Source organism: Diospyros lotus, chromosome 6, assembly GCF_014633365.1.
Source record: "Diospyros lotus cultivar Yz01 chromosome 6, ASM1463336v1, whole genome shotgun sequence".
Classification (NCBI taxonomy): Eukaryota; Viridiplantae; Streptophyta; class Magnoliopsida; order Ericales; family Ebenaceae; genus Diospyros; species Diospyros lotus.
In genome coordinates, this window is record NC_068343.1 from 4,311,529 (window position 1) to 4,332,501 (window position 20,973).

Sequence of the window (20,973 nt, forward strand, 5' to 3'; positions counted from 1 at the left end):
AAATTCTTTGAATTTGATGTTGTTGATATTGAACGTCTTCTTGCTTGTAATGACACCCCTTGCCGTGTTGAATGAGGGCCCTGTAGATGTTGATAGAGTAGAACATACGAACGATCCTTCTGCTTCAGTTGAGATTCATTAGTTTGTTAAACTTGTTCAGAATATTCTTGTAAGAAGGTCTGCTAGACTTAGGAGGTATGTTATTTCTGATGATTTCTATGTCTATCTTGGGGAGTCTAATTCCAACAGTGGACATGTAATTGACTCAAATAACTTTCATGGTGATGTAAATTCTACTAAATCTGATGTGTGGATTAGTGCTATGAAGGAGGAGACATAGTTTATGGATTGTAATGGAGTTTGGAAATTGGTTAAGCTACCTAAAAATTGTGGACCCATTGGTTGCAAGTGGATTTATAAGATGAAAAAAGACTCAAAAGGGAAGGATTGAGTGTTTTAAGGCAAGATTGGTGGGAACGGGTTTACTAGAGAGAAGCTATTGATTATCTTAAGGCCTTTTCTCCTATGTTTTTCAAAAATTCATTTAAAATTATTATAGTCTTAGTGGCATATTTCAATTTAGAACTCTATCAAATGAATGTAAAGACAACCTTCTTGAATAGAGATCTAAGTAAAGAGGTTTATATCAAGCAAACTAAAGATTTTGAAGTAGGGGAAAAGAACATTTGGTGTGTAAGTTGCATAAGTCCATTTATGGTCCAAAGCAAGCTTTACAACAATAGTATCTAAAATTTGATATAGTGGTGTCATTTTTGGGTTTTTTGAAAAACAAAGTTGATCAATGCATCTGTGTTAAGGTTAATGGGATTAAGTTCCTTTTTCTAATTTTGTATGTTCGATGACATATTATTTGTTAGCAATGACCTTGGTATGCTTTTTGAGACTAAGGAAATGCTGCCAAATAATTTTGATATAAAAGACTGAGGGTAGGCTTCTTTTGTCTTGGGAAATGAGATTTGTAGGGATATATTTCATATCTTATTGAGTTTATCTTATAAAGCATACATCAATTGTGTCCTTGAGAGACTCAATATGATAAATTGGCAAGGGTGACATACTTAATAAGAATCAATGTCTCAAGAATGATTTGGAAAGGAAAGGGGATGGTGTGGATGTATCGGGTTCGTCTCATATCGGTTGCCCAAAAGACAACCACTGAGGGACTTATAAGTGCGGTGAGGCTCCTGACCGTTGAAGGGCGAGAGCTAAGAGTTGATCCGCGATTATGGGCCCATGATGATGACACGATGTGTGTAATACTCAAAAAATCCAAAGAATAATAGTATATATCGGGAATAAGTAATGAAAGAAACAACACCAACTGAATACCTTTTGAGCTGAATGCAGGCAAATAACTTCTAAGATTAAGCGTGTTTGACCTGAGAAAATCCAAGGGATGTGACAAAAATGTGTGCCAACAGAAAAAAATAAAGAATGTTTCTTATACTAGTGTAGTTGGAAGTTTGATGTACGCTTAAATTTATACTAAGCCAGACATATCTTTTATTATTGAAGTTATAAGTGTCTGTTTAACACATAATATGAGCATTCGGTAGTTGCTAAAAAGGTTATGAGGTATTCGGAAAAAATAAAAGAGCATAAACTTGTTTATAAGCATGTGGAGAACCTTGAGGTAATTGGATACTCACACGCAAATTTAGCTAGATGTCCAGAATTCTTCTGAAATCCATTTCAAGGTACATTTTTATGTTAGCTGCAGGTGCCACATATTGGAAGAGTGCTAAACAGAGCATGATTACTTCTTCTACCACGAATGTTGAATTCGTCACCTGTTTCACCTCTACTTCTCAAGCTGTGTGGTTGAAATTTTTTATTTTTGAGATTTCATGAACTCTATTTCTAAGTCATTACATATTTATTTTGACTCTCAAAGATCTTGTAAAGAAAGAGAGCATAAAAGTAAAATATATTGATACTAACTTAATGTATTGTATTATATATTTTTGGAAGTACCACTAATCGAAAGTACCGATTATCGTACATTATATTATATATTTTATATTTATTTAATTTATTTTTTAATTATTTGAACCGTTACCAGTTTCGATTCCAAGTCCAGTTTCGATTCTGGTTCTGATTCTTAATTTTTAGGAACCAGAATTGAACCACAAGTTTTATGTTCTGGTTCCGATTTTTGTTCCAAAACCAAAAAGATAATTTCAGTTCATTTTTTAGAGAAAAACTTTGTAACCCTTAGCCTCTGATGAATATCCAATGAAAATTCCCAATTCACCTTTCTGATCTAATTTACTTCTCTTAACAGAAGGAATGTGAGAATAGGAGATTGAACCAAAAGTCTTCAAATGCTTAGCAGAAGGCTTTACTCCACTCCAAGCTTCAATTGGAGTTCTACCATTCACGGCTTTTGTAGGTAGTGTGTTTAGAAGATAAACTGCTGTATAAACAGCTTTTGCCCAAAAACTGTGGTAATTTTTTTTTTTAGCATCATACACCTCGCCATTTCAACCATTATTCTATTCTTTGTCTGAGACCCCATTTTGTTCTACCAAGTAACTTATTGTTAGCTTATGATCAATCCCAATATCTTCACAATCCTTCTTGAACTCATGTGAAGTGTACTTCTTGCATTTATCTGATCCTAGAGCCTTTAGCTTACATCCACTTTGCCTTTCAACTGAAGCTTTGATTTTTTTTGGAAATTGGGATCACTTGTGACTTACAACCCAGAAAATAGACCCATGTCATCTTTGTTAGATCATCGACAAAGAGAACAAAGTATCTATTTTGGCTCAATGAGGGAGTTTGCATAGGTCCAGACACATCAATTTGAACTAATTAAAGTTTTACCTTAGCCCTCTAGGTAGCACTTGTAGGAAATGCTTGCATATGTACCTTTTCCATCTGACAAGACCCACACACTTCCTTGGAGAGTGAGATTTTAGGTAAATCCTTAGTCAGGCCCTTTTCGTACATATTTTCCAAGGTAGCATAGTTAAAATGCCCCTGCCTTCTGTGCTACAGCAACAATTCATCCATACTGACATAGTTAACACTATCAACTACTAATTTCCAGTTTAAAGGAAAGCTTTTGTCTACCATTTTCACTTTAACAATCAACTTATTATCAGAATCAAACACACAGTAATATTTGTCCTTGAATGAAAAAAGAAGCTTTTGGAGAGCATTTGAGCAACACTTAACAAATTATGTGCTAAACAAGGAATAAACAAAACATCGTGAATACGTTTAGCACCTTGTTTAGTTTGCACAGCAACTGACCCCCTTCCCTGTGCTTCAACAGCTTCACCATTTCCTAACCATACTTTGGTCCTGAATGATTTATCAAAAGAGTTAAGCAGATGATCATTGTTTGACATATGGCATATGCATCCACTGTCCATAAACTAGGTGAATCTGTCAATTGTTTATGCCTCATGTGAAACCATAAACAAGCCATTTATTTTCTTTCTGACTCTTTAGTAAAGTTTGTTTGCTGTACAGCTTGCTGTTGTGGTTGATTCTGTTTGGCTCTACAATTTTTCTTGATATGTCCTAACTTTTTTACAAAATCTACATTGAATAAGAGGTTTCCCCCTGATCCAGTAGTCCTCCTCTTGATGATTGGTTCTTTGACATATGCTGCATGGATGAAACTTCCCCTTCTTTTCTTGTTCCTTTCCATGCATTGGGGCTTTCCCTTCTGTTGTCATGTCTTCTTGTTATCTTTTGTAGATTGTTTGCCTTTATGTTTGACTTGAAATGCTCCCTCTATTACTTTTTCATCTTGAATAATTGACGTTTGCTCTTGGGCTTGCAATTTACTGATCAGTAATGCTACTGACAGTGTTTTCAAGTCACAAGAGTCTTCTATTGCAGAAATATTGGATTCAAACCTTGCAGGTAGACTTATCATCATCTTCTCCACAACTCTAGAATCAGGAAACTCTTCACCAAACAACCTTATTTTATTTACAAGGTCCAAGAGCTCAGCCAAATAATCCTTCAAAGTTTCTCCCTTCATTCTTAACATCTCAAATTCTCTTTTGAGAGTTAAGAGCTTGACAATCCTCACTCTATCATTGCCTTCAAACTCTTCTTTTAATTTATTCCATGCTTCCTTAGGTGTTTCACAGGCCATTATCCTAGTGAAAATTACCTCAGAGAGTGCTGAATGAATGCAAACAAGTGGCCTTGGTTTCTTTGCCTTTTGTTCTGCATGAATTTTTATTTGTGCCATAGTTGGATCTGGTCCAAGAGGACAAGGATCATCTCCAACTTCTACTACTTCCCATACATTAAGAGTCTTCAGATAAGCCATCATCTTTATCACCCATATGTGATAATTCTCACCTGTAAACGTAGGAGGACCTGTGCCTAAGAAATTGCTAGAAGCCATTCCACTTTTCACTGCGTTTGAATCTCCTCTTCAACTTTCAAGCACTTGAGAAAGCCTCCCTTATTCTCACAGATCCCTTAAGAAAAAAAGTCCTGATATCATTTATTGGTTGGAGAACAGAAAATAAAAGGTTTTAGAACAGAACTTTTCTCCATCTTCATTCATCATAAGGATCACACACACACTTCTTATACAAATAGCATGCTTGCAGAAAATATAAGACCATACCTACCCCATCCTTTTACAGAACATTTTACTTAAAATGACAACCATCACTCATTTTCAACTTGAACTTCTTAATTTTTGCTACTTAGGGTGCATTTGATTACAAGAGTGGAATTTGAGTGAAAAGAAAATGAATTTCAGGGAATTGAATTACAAGAAAAATAAATTCCTAGAAATTGGAAGTTTAAGCTATTTGATTGGTAGAATTTTCTAGTTGAAAAATGATGTTATTTTTCATCTTTTGGTATTTGATTGATAATATTTTTCATAAAATTTGATCATTTTTCTGGCATTTCGTGTTTAATAGGCATTATTTTTCATGAAAAATGACACATTTTTCATAGAATTCAATGGTGAAAATGTATTGAAAAATATTAAATCTTGTATAAAAAAATTAAAATAATAGCATATTTTAAATTAATTAAATTATTTTCTCAAAGAAATAAAACTACAAAATTAAAATTTTTTTGTTTTCCAAAGAAATAATTTATACATAATTTTTTATTTTTCCTTTTTATACATTTATATTTATTAATTATTAAAAATACAAAATATAAATAGTTTACAAATCCTCTCCCACCCACCTGCACTTCTCCCTCATCCCCCAGCCACTGCTACCCTTCTCCCTCTCTTGTTCTACTAACTGTCGCCGCCTACCCCCCACCATTCTCCTTCTCCAACCTCCTTGCCTCTGTCGACCTTGGATCGTCACTTGCCTCTCGCTCAGTCACTCTTACCTCTACCTGACTTCGTCACTCGCCGGTGCCGACTCAGCCTAGGCCTCGCTCTCGTCGCCTCACTAGTAGCCCCCTTGGCCCTTCACCCTCAGTTGCCGTTCGCCCTCGTCGGCAACTGACTCTCCCATCATTCTCTTGCTTGTTGGCTCTCTCAGCTCTTTGATTTCCATGATTTAAAAGAAAATCCCCTCACATGACCATTAATGGAAAAATGAGTTTCTTGAAAAAAAAAAAAATAACTGTCAAATAATACACAAGTTAGAAATTAAGTGGGAAAATAGCGTTTTTCTTGAAAATCATATTTAAAACACTAGAAAATCTATTTAAGTTGTTATTTACAAAAAAAAAAAAAAATTGGACACCTCTGGTTGGATACTTTAAACCAGGGTGGATTTGATCTTTCGACAAATAAAAACAACTCACAATCACACAAATTCATAAATGAATTGATAGACATAATTTAAGAATAGAAACATATATGAAACTATGCAAAAATATAAATCAAACCACAAGAAAATACCAATCTTTATCTTGGTTCATATCATTCTTTCGAATGATCGTACATCCAACCTTCAAATATCCTCGAGAGTACCATTTCTCTTATTATGAAATTATCAGTACGACAGTCTACTTTGAGTACAATCTTGACTCTCACCTGATATTGCAAATGACTATTTAAAATTTTTAACCTTTTATCTCAATCAAATAGAAATGCATTCATTGAATATTGATTGTATATGTGCCAAACGATTGCCCCCTGCCTCTTATTTATAGATTAAGTGGACGGATAACTCAATAAAAATAATCGAGTTTGATATTACAGATTTTATGTCTTAAATAATAAGAAATTATAATTAAATAAAATTACTTATCTAATTTAAGATGCTTGACACTGTGACTACTTCCACCTGAATCGGAGATTTATTCGAGGCAAACCTTCAAAATTTACATTAATTTCTTACCAACGTGAACATGGTGCTATCTATCTCGCTAGATTTCCTGAACAGTAATCAGATTCATCTAAACTCGTATAACTAATCATTCCATCCCTATTAATGCTGCTTCGTTGGGGGGCCTCATCTGCGGGGACCTCCGCCCTTGGCCGGTTAAGATTTCGCCACGTCTCTTGCAGCTGCCGAGCACACCAAAGACTACCCAGCACGTCGTCCATCGACGGCCGTTCAATCCCTTTGTCACGCACGCAGTACGACGCAAGATTGACGTATTCTTCCAAGCACTCCGGCGCTATTTTGTTAATCAGACTTCCATCGACGATCCGGTCGACAGTATTGCTTTCCATGTTGGCTTGGAACCATCGGACTAAACTGATCTGATCATCGTCTTCGGAAAGGAACAGCTGTTTCCGACCGCATAGTATTTCCAGTAAGATCACACCGAAGTAGTACACATCGGATTTTGTAGTTAATTTCCCTGTTGCTAGGCATTCTGGATCCGCGCAATTCATGTTGTCGTTTGTGACGAACAGATTGCAGGCTGTGCTGGGTTCGTTCTCGGGTAGCACAGCGGAGAACTCGAAACTTGAAATTTTGGCAACCCAGTTGTCGTCCAAGAGAATGTTGGATGATTTGAGGTTGTTGTGGATGATTCTCAACTTGGTACCAGCATGGAGGTATTGCAGTCCGCGGGCAGCATCGATGCAAATGTCTAGACGCTTCTCCCAGGGAAGAGGAGCTGTTCTGTTATGATGGAGATGATGGTGAAGCGACCCGTTAGACATGTAATCGCGCGTAGACAAGAATGATCTCACGCTTGTCCTTGCAGTATCCAATTAAAGAAACGATATGGAGGTGTCGAAGCTGGGATTGGACCAGGATGTCAGCCCTACATTGGCCCAAGTTGTTGTCATTAGATGCACCATCTTTCCACCTTCTAATTGCGACTTCAAGATTGCCGCTGTCGATAAGGCCTTTATAATCACTGTAATAACTGCTGTGACTCATCACGAGATGGTCGTGGAAATTGTTTGTGGCCGCTTGAATATTTTCTAGTGAAAATCGACGGTATTGTTTCACGGTCTTACCGCCGAGTATGGGGTCTCTCCAAAATCGCAGAAACAATCCACTGTTAGAACAATAGCGTTTCCATATCCAAAATCCAAGACTAACCCCAAGTCCTTTAATTACCTTTGAGAAATAGTTGGTGATTATTGCCTTTGGTTGACGCCTTTGTAATGCTAATGCAAACTCGAGTCTTTCAGCTAATTGATCCATCGCAGGCCTCTCTTTCGGACACTTATGTAAGCATTTGACAGCAAGATCGGCAAATAATTTTAGAGAAGATGGTGATATTTCCCCTCTTAAATAGGGGTCGATGATCTGATCAAACTTTCTCTTCTTAATGCATTGCTGAGCCCATTCGGAAAGACTGCGAAATTGCTCCTCCTCGACTCTTTCCACAGGTGGTCTTGCACATAACACTTCAAGCAACACCACGCCAAAGGCATAGACGTCTGACTTCTTAGTTAGCCGATGAGTGAAGAAATACTCTGGATCAACATAACCAAATGTTCCCTTAATATCGGTGGTAATATGGGTTTGTGTATGGGTTGTGGCGCACATCTTGGACAACCCAAAATCCGAAATCTTAGCTGCCCAATTCTCGTCCAGCAGAATGTTTGCGGTCTTCACGTCCCTGTGGATCACACTCTGCTCGCTGTCCGAGTGAAGATAATCCAATCCGCGTGCAGCTCCGATGCAAATCTTCAGCCTCTGCTCCCAACTCAAAGGATGATAAATGTAGTCATTACTACCCTGTCGTTTTCGGTAGAGATGATAGGCGAGCGTTCCATTGGCTATGTACTCGTAGACGAGTATCATCTCCTGGCACTCATCACAGTAGCCGATCAAATTGACAAGATTTCCATGGCGGAGCTTGGAAAGCGTCACGATCTCCGCCCAAAACTCTCCTGCACCCTGCACAGACTCGGCATTCAATCGCTTGATGGCGACAATGGGCCTCCCGTAGTCGACGAATAATCCCTTGTAGACCTTGCCGAACCCACCTTGTCCAATAACCAGGTAATCATCGAAGTTGTTTGTGGCCCTTCTTATCTCAGAGAGTGAAAAGCGACGGCAAATTTCATCAGACTCCACACTGCCAGTCTGAATATGAATCGTTCGGGGGATGGGAGAGGGAACGTTCTCGGATATGATGTCGGCGGGCGGAAAGCGGGGGCACAATCCCTCGGATGGGTGCTCATCATTTGCATTTGGGTGGCCAATGATCTTGAAATTAAGTGACATGTGTCTGGATTTACGTACTAGCTGTTTGAAACGGAGGAATTCAGTGCTTTACGAATAAGATTTGGAGGATCAACCAAACCTTTACAATTCAGAAATCAACCGAACAGCTAATTAGAGCGAACAAAGAGGCTGTGGATTGATTATGAAGGACTGCTATACATTCGGGTCAACGAAGTAGGGGGCGGCTTGGTTGTAGAAACTTCAACAAGAAGTAGGTTCCACCGGGAAACAAAAAAACAAAGAAAAGTATATATTCTTCTTATTATTACTATTCTTAATGTTTATTTTTTTAGTAATTAACATTAATATTAACACAAAATCAGTTAATGTTAATTTGGTTGGTCTGAAACCATAAAACCATGTTTTTCATGTCATTTGGAAAACATATATATATATATATATATAGAAAGAACACACTTTTTTTTTTCTTTTAATTAATGAAGTATTATTATAGGTTTTAAAAATGAAACTAATTTGTCATTTGTTTCTCCTTTAAATACGGTTTTCAAAGTGATGGTGACCCAAAACTACTGGTTGAAGGCAATTAAGTGCAAAGTGTGTTATTATATTGATTATTATTATTATTATTATTATTATTATTATTATTATTATTTCTTCGGATGCTATTCAATTGGATTAAGGGTTGACGAAGTTGACTTGGAAATTTCGTGGTTAGATATGCACAGGCTTACATTGCAGTTGCACAGCAAATCTAGAAGTCGTTTAACATCATGATTCATGAAAGAAACTTTGTTATGGTCAGGGGCGGAGCCACGAATATTTTTTAGTGAGGGTAAAACTTATCAAAACAAATAATAATAATAATAATAATATAATAATACAAATATATAAAAAGTTAACATAATTTATTCAACACCTTACAAGTTACAATACTTGTTTGTAAGTGGATAATTAGAGAATGCACAAATTCATAAATTTATTAAGTGCGCTACAATTAATCAATATTCATATTACGTGCGACTGTATAATTAATCCGACAATTAAAATATCGAATTACATGCTTTTGTGCAATTGATCCAATAATTAAAATATTGTCATCAAATTTCGTGCACATGTGCAATTGATAAACTTATTTATCAATCTTAACATCCCATTAACAAATTTATTTCCGAAACCCAATATCAATTAATAAAATTTATGTTTACTTGATTTTAAAAATGAAAAAAAGATTTTATCTTTTTGAGATAAAAATTGATGAAGCCTTACTGCTCACTAATTAAGTGAGAAAGAGAGCTGGAGTCAGAGAGGCAGGCAACAATCGATCAGCCAACGTCCAACTCTACCGAGCGATTGGCAACGAAGGGTCGGAAGCCGAGGTGGCGACTCCGACGAGAGATGGTGCGACGAAGCCAATGGCTCAAAGAGAGGCAACAACTAGCAAGCAAGAGCGACTGACGATGACGGACTGAGCGAGGCAAGCGACCATCGATCGAGGAGGCGATGGGAGAGTGAGCAGAGCGAGTCAACAACCTCACCTCAATGATGGTCGAATGGTCCGAGTTGCTGGACGGAGGCACGAAGGCTAGAACGAGTGAGAGCGACAGAGGGAGAATGGCAAGGGCCAAGGGGACAGGCGACGGGAGCTTGAGCGAGAAAGGGTTTTAAATTTTATACCTAGGCCTGAGTGTAGGCCAAAATCAATGATGGGCCAAGCCCCCCACAGTAGGCCTACATTGGCTCCGCCTTGGTTATGGTAAGGCTAGCTGGTATGCAGCCCAATTATTGGCTAGAATTGCTGCAGCAGCAGTAGCTCTTTAAATTGGATTATTCTTGTTCATTCTAGGCTTTTCAATTGTGAGTTTTTTTTGTAACAGCCCGCCTCCCGAAGCCCCTACCACGGATAGAGGATCCGTGAGAGGTTCATTATTTAAATGATATCGAACAATGACGCATCTACAACTCACACACAATCCCTATTAAAATCATAATCTCTTTTTATTATAACATCTCATAAACATCTTTACAGAACCATTCATCTCTTGGGCCCACCTGGGCTTACAAAACATACGACAATCTCAAAAAAACGTAAACATTAACCTTAACAGAAGTGCAACGACACCTAGGATCTAGTTTCGGGAGAGCTCTGCACTTGCTATCATGACACGACGGTCTGGACCCAAACCCCGATGAACGTACCTAGAATGATGTAAAACAACATGAGTTGCGAGACTCAGCAAGCTCTAGAAAGAAAGGCTGAGGGTTTAGGATAGGACTCTTCCCACGACACCCCATGCAATTCATGCCAATGCAGTCACACCATGTCATGATCTATACGTGCCTTACTTCTACATGCATAACATAAAATTAACTGCACATAAGGAACCAGGGGCCCACATAAGTCACACATTGGCACCCAGGTCCCGCATACAAACCTATTGCAGCCTAACATAAGCTACCATACCATCATTCTCTTAGACCAGCCTTTTCCTCATATGGTCGGCTTTTCCTGACATTCGATACATGCTTTTCTTGTTACATCCTGACATGAGTCGATACTCCCAACGCCTAGCACGGTACTCCCCACCAAAAAACTAATACTTGTTACATCCTGACATGAGTCGGTACTCCCAACACCTGGTACGGTACTCTCGTCTAGAATAACAATAACAATAAAATCATGCAATGCAACACATAAGAAATGTAATGGCCGTTGTAGCATAAACGTGATGACAAGGCCCCCATAAACCAAGCATCAGGCCCTGCTACGCCTCACATAGGAATACATACATGCTGCATACTTTAAATGCATATGCTCACCTAGGATACCCAAATTGGCTCTTAGACCAACCGGGTCATGCAAATGCTCATACATCCTATCACACACAAAGCATGTCCCCACGTGAATGCAACCCAGCCCTTTGTAGCACACACATCATGAAATGCACAAACCAAGGTGGGAATCTGGAGTACTAGCTCTTCTGGCTCGTCTAGCGCTTATCGTAACAATCGATGACTGGTGCCTATACATCCAGCCATCAACTGCCACGACCTACGGTCAACAGTCAGTGGCTTTGTACTCATACTCTTAGACACACTTACTAATACCATTAACTTATTAGCTTATAAACTTAACATTTCTCCAAAACTCTTCACGTACATAACCACATAACATCATGATACCATTCTCATTCTTCCTCATTCACAGAAAACTATCTCCACATACATAATAGACTCTTTTAACACATTCTCCTAATTTTGATCATAACCAATTTCTCTAAGAACCTAACCCCAACGGGTTCGGCATCATCCCAAGGAAAACGGAGCGATACGAAGCTCCGTAACGGTCGAAATAAAAGACGCCATGACATCCTTATTTAGCTTATCCCATTAACCATAAACTCATTAATAAAGTAAAATTCATAAAATGGTTACTACGCGGATTATTATTATTTATGCGTAGAACCGAGTCACGGTGAGAGAGGGTTTAGAGTACAAGAAACCTCGAAGACTTTCGCGGGAAATAAATAATGAGAGGAGAGGGTTAGGAGCTTGCCTGAAATCGATTGCTTTCAGCCCCTCTTGTGCTCCCAATGCAAATTAAAACGTCTCCAATCAAATAATACAATCGTGACTTAAATTGGTTAATTTTAACGCGTAAACTATATAATCTAACCGTATAAAATCCATAATTTAAACATATAACACTTATATTAATGTTACCCACTTACCTGGATATTTTAAACACCAATTAATCACTAAAATCTCTTAATTTTCCTCACTTTTTCCTTTCCTTTTTAGCCGTCGTGCGCCTATTGCTCTGCTCCATCAATTTCTCGCTTTCTCTCCTTCTTTTCCTCTCTGTTTTGCCTGCAAAATGGCCCCCCAGAGCGCTCTCCTTTAAGGCCTTTAAAGGCCCCCCATGCTTACGGCCCAAGCCTCCTCAATTTATATCACATTTGAGTGGCTTTTAAGCCATACAAAAGAAAGTCCATGAAACGGCCACGCAGACACCCACAAACAAGTATATATATATATATGTATATATATTAACTAATTAGTTTAATTTAATTTAATTTGATTAACTCTTTTATTATTATTATTATTATTATTTATATTATTATTGTTATTATATTATATTTTATTATTTTTATAAATACATCTAATTAATTTAATTAATCACCTTAATTTCTTATTTCTTCAAAATATCATAAATAAGTATTTTTTCCAAAAATCTCCAAATATTCTAAAATATCCTCAAACACCCAAATTAATTATTTTTATTTGTCTCCAAATTTTTGGGATGCTACATTTATATGGCTAAGGCTTTTTATGTCCTGACATGTGTAGGGGATTTTTGTCTTGTGGGATCGATGTGTCGTGTTTTTTTTTATAATTTTTATCTTTTTAGGTAGTTTTTTTAACTAATATATAAGCTAAAAAAATGGGATTTAAAAAATATTTAATATAAAAGTGTTTTCTATTATTTTTTATTAAATTTATCTAGTAATATTCCATTAAAAAGAAATCACGTGACTTCTTATCTTAAATTTTATAAATAAATTTATCTGAAAGGGTGAGAAATAAATTTATAGAATTATCAAGATAAAATTGAGAAATATTCAAAATTTCTGTCAAACTGTTTGTTAAATTTTTTAAAATGTACTGGAAGGCATATGAGTTATTTTATCTTATTTGTAAGATTCAAGATAAATTTATCTGTAAGGAAAAGAAAAAAAATTATCTAAATAATTCTAGATTTTAGATAAAAAATCGCATGACTTCTTTTTAGTGACTTGGAGATTAAATTTAACAAATATAATGAAAAATACTTTTATCTGAAATATTTTTTATATCTTATTTTTTTAATTTATATTTTAATTAACAAATACTATTGTATTGAAAATATATATATATAGAAAGAGCTGGTTATGCATCTCTTTCAAGGTAATCAGTTTGACATCTAACTAAAAACTTAATATAATTAATGATGTAAAAAATTAATCTCTAATATATTTATTAGGGAAATGTATTACATGGTGAAAAATCTTAAATCATTAGATAATTGACTTGAGATTTTTCCCAAAAAAAAAAAAAAAATGAAGAAAAAATAGAATGGTCAAACTATCTCATGGTTAGTCAAAAAAATCACTCTTGATGTTTAAGTAACATAAAACAATAGCAAAGATAGAATCAAAAGTTTAAAACCTGAAATTGAGAACGTTGACCTCAAATAAGAGTTCCTCCTCTGTTTACAATAGTTTAGAGATAATAATTCGCTTAAAATTTGGTCTCCTTATAATTAAATATCACTTAAGAATGATAATTCTATATAAATTTGAGGTGATTATACTTAATTCTAAAAATTGTCTTTCTATGATTTAGAAAATGAAGTTACAGAATTTGGATTGACTACTAAGTATAAATGAGATTAGTCCCAAATCATAATCAAGCATATGGCTTAATTCAAAGAAAATCTTAGTCAAATTAGGCCATTTAACTCCAAGTTGGATTGGTCTGTTTTACGTCTATTAGAGACTATTTTCTTCTCTTTTTAGAAACACTCCTATTATCCCTCAATGTTTCATCGCTATCATTTCATAGAAATTAGAAAACAGATCATATTTCCTAATTTTTATTAACAAAGTATATATGATTCATACAATTTTGTATGAATTATATGGTAATTTTGTATTTACAAGATGCTTAAACTTATTATGTTATTCTTTAAAATAATATTTTATATCTTTTTATCAAAATAAATTAATTATATACTATAGTAATCAGAATATACATACACTTACCTAAATTTCTTAATATCACATTAAGAAATTTAAATATATATTAGAGGAGTTTAAAATAAATTGTATAAAATTTAAATCTTATTAATATAATTTTTTTTGTTTAATCATTTTATAACATTTTTTCATTAAAAAGACATTTATAGGATTATTAGCAAGTTATTTTGGAGCTCATTTTTTATGTCAACAATTTATTAATGAATATTACTGGAATTGAAATATAAGGAAATAATAGAGATGTTTTTAAAATACAGAAATGTGATAACAAATTTTACTTTCCCTCAAAGAAAAATAGTAATTCACTAAGATACTGTTTGTTAACTAAAATATAGATAAAAAAAGATAAAAAATAAAAAATATTCCTGACTTTTATTTTTTTTAATGTGTTTGCTAAACTTATCTAGAGATCTTTAAACAAAAGTCAAGTATTTTCCTGATATATTTATCTCCCCCTTAATATAAGCATATATTGATCTTTATAGATAAGGAAAAATGATGTTTGTGTATTATAATATATTTTTAAAAAATTAATAAATAATTTAATAAAAATTTTAAAATATTTCTCAATATTATTTTATATCAAAAATCATTTCAATCTTATTTTAACTGAAAAAGATAAGACAGTCCCGGCCAATTCAATCCTACCATTCTCTTTGTTAATATATCAGCATCCCAAAAGGCTTTATATGTTCAATTTGAGGCAGTGTAGCTTTATTGCACTCTCGTACAGTGGGACACAAGTTCCATTGGGGATGCAAGTCTTCTACCCAGGCAGGATCACAGCACAATTAAAAATAAAGTAAACAATTAAGCAGCAGAGTACTAGATTCAAAAGGAAAAGGCCCCATCACCCTTACTTTTGACGAGTCCTGCATCGATCCCTATGCACTAGCAGGAGCAGCCAAATTGCTGGGCGCTTTGAGAGTCCCACATAGGCAATAATGAACCGTGCCGGGACAAAACCCGCGTCACGGGGGTGGGAGACCCACATGTCACATGTCGGCATAGATAATATAGCCATCCATTTTCTATCCAAGCCTTAATTCTACTGCTGCGATCGATCGAGGCGCAATTGGAGGGGCCACAAACAGCGAGTACATGAACATGAATCCATACCTCTGCTACTTCTCTTTCGCCATGGCCATGGTTATGCTAGGCGTGGCTAATTCTTCTTCTTCTTCTTCGGCGACGAGCAGAGTGATGACGGCGATGGGCTCGCAGCAGCGATGCAATGGCAGTACTATTGCCGAATGCGTGGCGGATCAGGGAGAAGAAGAAGAAGAAGAGTTGTTGATGGAGTCGGAGGTGAGTAGGAGGATTCTCGCAGAAAACAAAAAATATATTAGCTATAAAGTTCAGGGGAGTGGTCCAGCCTGTAATGCGAATATTTACGGCGATTGCATAGTGGCCATTGACGCGTATCATCGCCCCTGCACCGAATACAATCGGTGCAAACGGAGCCCAGACTAAGTCGAGGAGGCACCGATCCATGGAGCGTACGTAGTCTTCCCTTAAGCATTGTTTGTGCTATTTTACTTGCTGTTGTTAATCTCCATATCGACTCTCTGGTTCTACGTGAACTTTCAGTACTTTACCCGGCCCAGCCTAATTAATTGGTTGCATCCGAAAAATAAAAGGCGATCCGGTTTTCTTTCTATTTCCGGGCATTTATGTTAATTATCATATAAACCGCTGTGTCGGAACTTTAAGACAAAAATATAAATTTGGGTCTTATTGAGTACCGTTTGTTTGTAAAATATTTGTTGTTGTGTTGGAGAATGCGAAGAAGAGTAAATGGGCACTACGCAATTGCAACAGCTTTACTAGCTAGTGGTTTTGAAGAGTAAATGGCTATGGCTGGCTGCTATAATAATGTTCCAAGGCAAAGTGGCAACTTGCACAATTATTGCTATATTCACTTAATAATAATAATAATAATAATACACTCATCAACGACTTTTCAGTCAACCAACGAATGCGCCAAACCAAACCACTTCACCCCCACATTGGCCTAACCCGGTACCCAGTAGCCCACACCCCATTAGTACCAAAAAGAGAACAAATAATAGTAATAGAAATTCTCAAGGAGGAGGACCCAGTCCAGTCCAGTCAGCCTTTTGCCAAGTGATATCTCATCGTGCCTTGGGATTCATAATCTCCGAGAAAACAGTACCAGAGCTTGCGCCATCTGAAGCCGTACCACTCCTTCCCCCACTTTTAGAACCCGAAAACATCGGATCTTCATCCGTCGTTGTTGTACCCTCCCAGTGCGATACTGCGGGACTGCAGGTCGTCGTCGACTGAGTCCCCACCTCCCTATCCCCCTCCACCTCCCCGTTCTTCTCTTCAGAAACCTCCTGAAGCTGCAATGCAAACTCAAGCCCCCAAGCCACATCACTCATTGCTGGCCGTTCCATCCCGCTCTCCCGCAAACAGCTTATTACTATTTCCCAATACTTCCGCAAGCAACTCGGCACAATCTGACCTTCCAGCTGTGGATCCAACATCTGATCGACGGTCCCTTTTCGCCAACAGTGCCGGGCCCACTCGGCCAAGCTCACTTGTTCCTTGGGCAGTCCAAGCACAATAGCCGGCCTAGCACAAAGTACTTCCAGCAACACCACTCCGTAGGAGTACACGTCGGATTTTTCCGTCAATTGTTGCCGCCGGTAGTATTCCGGATCCACATACCCGAAACTACCCTTTACCACCGTGCTGACGTGGGTCTGGGACACGTCCGTGGGGCCCATTTTCGATAACCCAAAATCCGAAACCTTGGCCACCCATTTTTCGTCCAGCAATATGTTGGTCGACTTCACGTCACGATGAATGATCGTGTGCTTCGCACCTGTATGGAGATACTGGAGCCCCCGTGCCGCGCCGATACAGATCTGAAGGCGCTGCTTCCATGAGAGAGGCGGATTCTTCGCATTGTAAAGATGATCCCGGAGGGTCCCACGGGCAACGTAATCGTACACCAAGATCATCTCTCCATCATCATCGCAGTAACCGATGAGAGACACCAGATGAAGGTGGCGCAACTTCGATAGCATTTCTATCTCCGTCTGGAACTCTCGGGCACCTTGGTTTGATGATGGATTCAACCGCTTGATTGCTACGGTGATGGCCTCTTTGTGGATGAACCCTTTGTATACGTTCCCAAATCCGCCGGAGCCGATCACAAAATCTTCATTGAAGTTCTTCGTAGCTTCTTTGATCTCGACGAGGGAGAAGTGTCTACAGAGATCAGACGGCAGTGATGAAGCATTCGTCTTCGTGGACCTTGATGCATTTGACACTATGCCACGCGATGATTTGGCCTTTGTTTCAAAGGAGTCTTCAACTCTCCTCCGTTGCCGAAAAATCAAGAAGCCCAACATTGAGGCCATAAATACTCCGCCCAAGACTGCTCCGACAATGACATAAACTGGCGGTGAGCCGCTACTCTTGCCCTTCACGGGTGAGGTCGGGCGCTGTGGCTGCTGTGTGGGATCGATAAGTACTGGTTCAGGATTTGGGCCTGCGAGATTGCCGTTCGATCCATTTAGCTTGAAGATCTCTAAGCCGTTTAAGATAACATCAGCATATTCGGTCTTACTAGCGGTATTTGGGTGCAGCGCCAGACACAGATTCCGCCTACTCTGGCCATATTCATTAGGGACAGAAACAACGTAGTCATTGAAAACAGGGAATCTGTTGCCGCCACTGCGGTGTATAACATCAACTTCCTGATCAGCCGTCTGATTAAAGAGAAATACGGTAAATATCCTCTGATTTTCAAGGGTTACATGTGGGTCAATCTCGCAGAAATGAAGCCTAACCAGGTAAGAAAACCCAGAATCCACAGTGAAGAACCACGTCAAGTTGTTCTTCAGGTTAGCACGGGGGTTATTTCCCATGGTACGGGCCGTAGAGTACACAGTCGCCGGTGCAGTATAGGCCGGTGTACTGTCAGTGTAGTAGACGGAGTGATTGACGAGCTGGCCGGGTGTAAAGCCGAGGACCGCTTTGTCTATGTACGTTTCATCTTGCACCCATGTGCGGTACATCATGCCAGTATCATGAGTGCCGGCCACCTCGTTTCCGCCGACGTTTAATCTATACAGAGTTTCAAGTGCAGTTTTGTTGTCGACGGTGAAGACTTGCTGTGAACCGACGAACTTGGTGGAATGGTCATCGCGGGACATGTAGAGATTGTCGGGCATGGAAACGACTTCTATGCCATTAACGAAAGCGTAAGAGTTGGGAGAGGGGACGAAAGTTATGGCTAGCCTCTGGCTGTCCCTCACGTACACAATGAACTCTTTGATCAAAGAGGATATTTTTGGGAAAGAGGCCTCGACGGTGAGGAAGGCGCTGAAGTTGCTCAAGAGGGTGTAGTCGGCGGCGGTGACGGAGAAGAAATACTTGGAATTATCGCGGCTGGAGTATGTGGCAGGGTAGAAATAGAAGCGGACGAACTTTGGGCCGGCGGAGACGGGGAAAGTGTAGGTGAAGGTGGAATTGAAGATGCGCGCCGTCATGAAGGGGATTTGAGGGATGGAGGTATCTTGTGTGGAAGCCGTAGATGCTAGAGACACGTCATCGATATTGCGCGGAGAGAATTTAGAGCGGGAATCGCCGTCCCATCTCCGGCCATCGAAGTAAGATTCGGACGTCGACGAGCCGCAGTCGAGGAAGAAACTATCGGTGGGGCTGTAAGCCGGTGGGTCGGCGGCGTGGGCGGTGGTGGAGGCGAGGATTAGGTGGAGTAAGACAGAGAAGTAGAGAGGGAAGGGTGCCATTTCTTGAAGTGAAGAAGGAGGAAACCGGAAGTGCAAATTAGTTTGAAGAGCTTCTGTCATGGCAGTAATAAGCCGGCCAGTGGGTCGATGGGGCCATTCTTCACGTACGGGGAGATATTATTCATTATTCAATTCTACCCATTCATCCCAGTCAAGCGGATTTAATACACTACTCTCACTCTCTCTCTCTCTCTCTCTAATTAGCTAGCATAGAAAATATCCTAATTAACTTTAGAGCTCCACTGAAGAGCCAAAAAGGATCGCATAGAGATTTATAGAAAAGAGATAAAAAGTCAAAATTACCCCGTCTACTTTGTAAATTTACAAAGTAGGCCATTGTCCCCGCCCCTACTTCTTTTCTTTCCTCTTCCATGGCCGCTGCCCTAGTCTCGTCGCTATACGAGACGAAACGACGATAGCAGCGAGGCAACGAAGATGAGGCGAGGCGAGGGCAACAAGACGACGAAGGCTCAGAGACGAGGCGAGGCGAAGGCGACAATGAGGCTAGGGCAGTGGCCATGGGAAGGGAGAGAAGAGAAGCAGGGTGGTTGCAATCCATGAAAAGGGAAGGATGAAAGTAATGCGTGAGGGCAAAATTATCTTTTTACTCCCTTTAAATAAACTTGTAGATGAGCTTGTCAGACTTTCTAGCATTTTTCTTAACTTTATGTTGCATAGGCTTGGCCACGTGAAGCTTCGTGTCATGACATTGACATAATAGACATGGAAGACTTGGTTCTTTTCAGTCAACCAGTACGCCAAATTCCAAATTATGTATGGATCTATATTGGATTTGTCAAATTCCTTTTGGTTCTATTGCAGTAGAGCACCCGGCAGAAATAGTAGAAGGGGAGGAACTTGGTGCCGGTGGAGACTGGTCAAGCCTTTGCAACATAAAGGTAGGATATTTTCATGGTGCTTGCATGGGCAGCTCAGTTGGTCAAGAAAAGGGACATAAAGTGCCTTCCGTAGTGAATCTTAGACTAAGATTGAGGATCGAGTCTTACAAACGGCAGTATGAGGTATCTCTCTCTAAAGTGATGGGGGTTCTTTGTGCGCAATAAGTTCGAGTCTAGCCACTACGTCCGACTGAATTACTATGATTAACCCCCATATCCTATCAGATCGGGTGTAGGGGCGATGAACGATTACACCTTTTAAACCAGGATAATAAGCCATAATAAGCCAGTAGGTCGATGGGGCCATTCTTCACGTACGGGGAGATATTATTATTCAATTCTACCCATTCATCCCAGGCAAGCGGATTCAATACACTACTCTCTCTCTCTTTCTCTCTCTAATTAGCTAGCATAGAAAATATCCTAATTAACTTTATGTTGCAGAGGCGGCTTGGCCACATGAAGCTTCGGGTTATGACATTGACATGATATATAGACTTGAAGACTTGGTTCTTTTCAGTCAACCAGTGCGCCAAATTCCAAATTATGTATGGATCTATATTGGATTTGTCATTTTCCTTTTCGTTCTATTGGAGTAGTAGACCCCGCAGGAGGAGACTTGATGCCGGAGGAGACTGGGAAAGTGTAAGTGAAGGTGGCGCAGATGGAGGGATCCTGCGTGGAAGCCGTCGATGCTGATCAGACGTTTGAGCTTCGAAGAGGTTCAGCTCCTGTGTCAGATATAACCTGCAGGTCTATTGACCATTCTTTATGTATGATGATATCATTCAACCCACTCATCTTATTCAAATGAATTCTACGAACTAACAGTTAATGCATAGTAAATATATTTTATTTTAAAAAATTAGTAAATAAGCATGGAAACTCTTAATTTAAACAAATTTTG

The 20,973-nt window shown here is 38.7% G+C and overlaps 2 protein-coding genes across 2 annotated transcripts in view; both read right to left on the minus strand.

The window, feature by feature from the left end:
* LOC127803094 (receptor-like protein kinase FERONIA) overlaps nucleotides 1-19,227 on the minus strand; it is a 34,705-nt gene extending 15,478 nt beyond the window's left edge. Inside the window, exon 1 of the mRNA XM_052339127.1 lies at nucleotides 16,738-19,227. Within this exon, the coding sequence (XP_052195087.1) occupies nucleotides 16,738-19,227 (2,490 nt within the window). The remainder of the gene's footprint in view (nucleotides 1-16,737) is intronic.
* LOC127803097 (receptor-like protein kinase FERONIA) lies at nucleotides 6,102-8,803 on the minus strand. The gene has a single exon (XM_052339129.1). It carries the CDS (start codon nucleotides 8,622-8,624, stop codon nucleotides 7,092-7,094), a length of 1,533 nt encoding a protein of 510 aa, XP_052195089.1. The 5' UTR covers nucleotides 8,625-8,803; the 3' UTR covers nucleotides 6,102-7,091.
* Nucleotides 19,228-20,973: the final 1,746 nt, after the last annotated feature.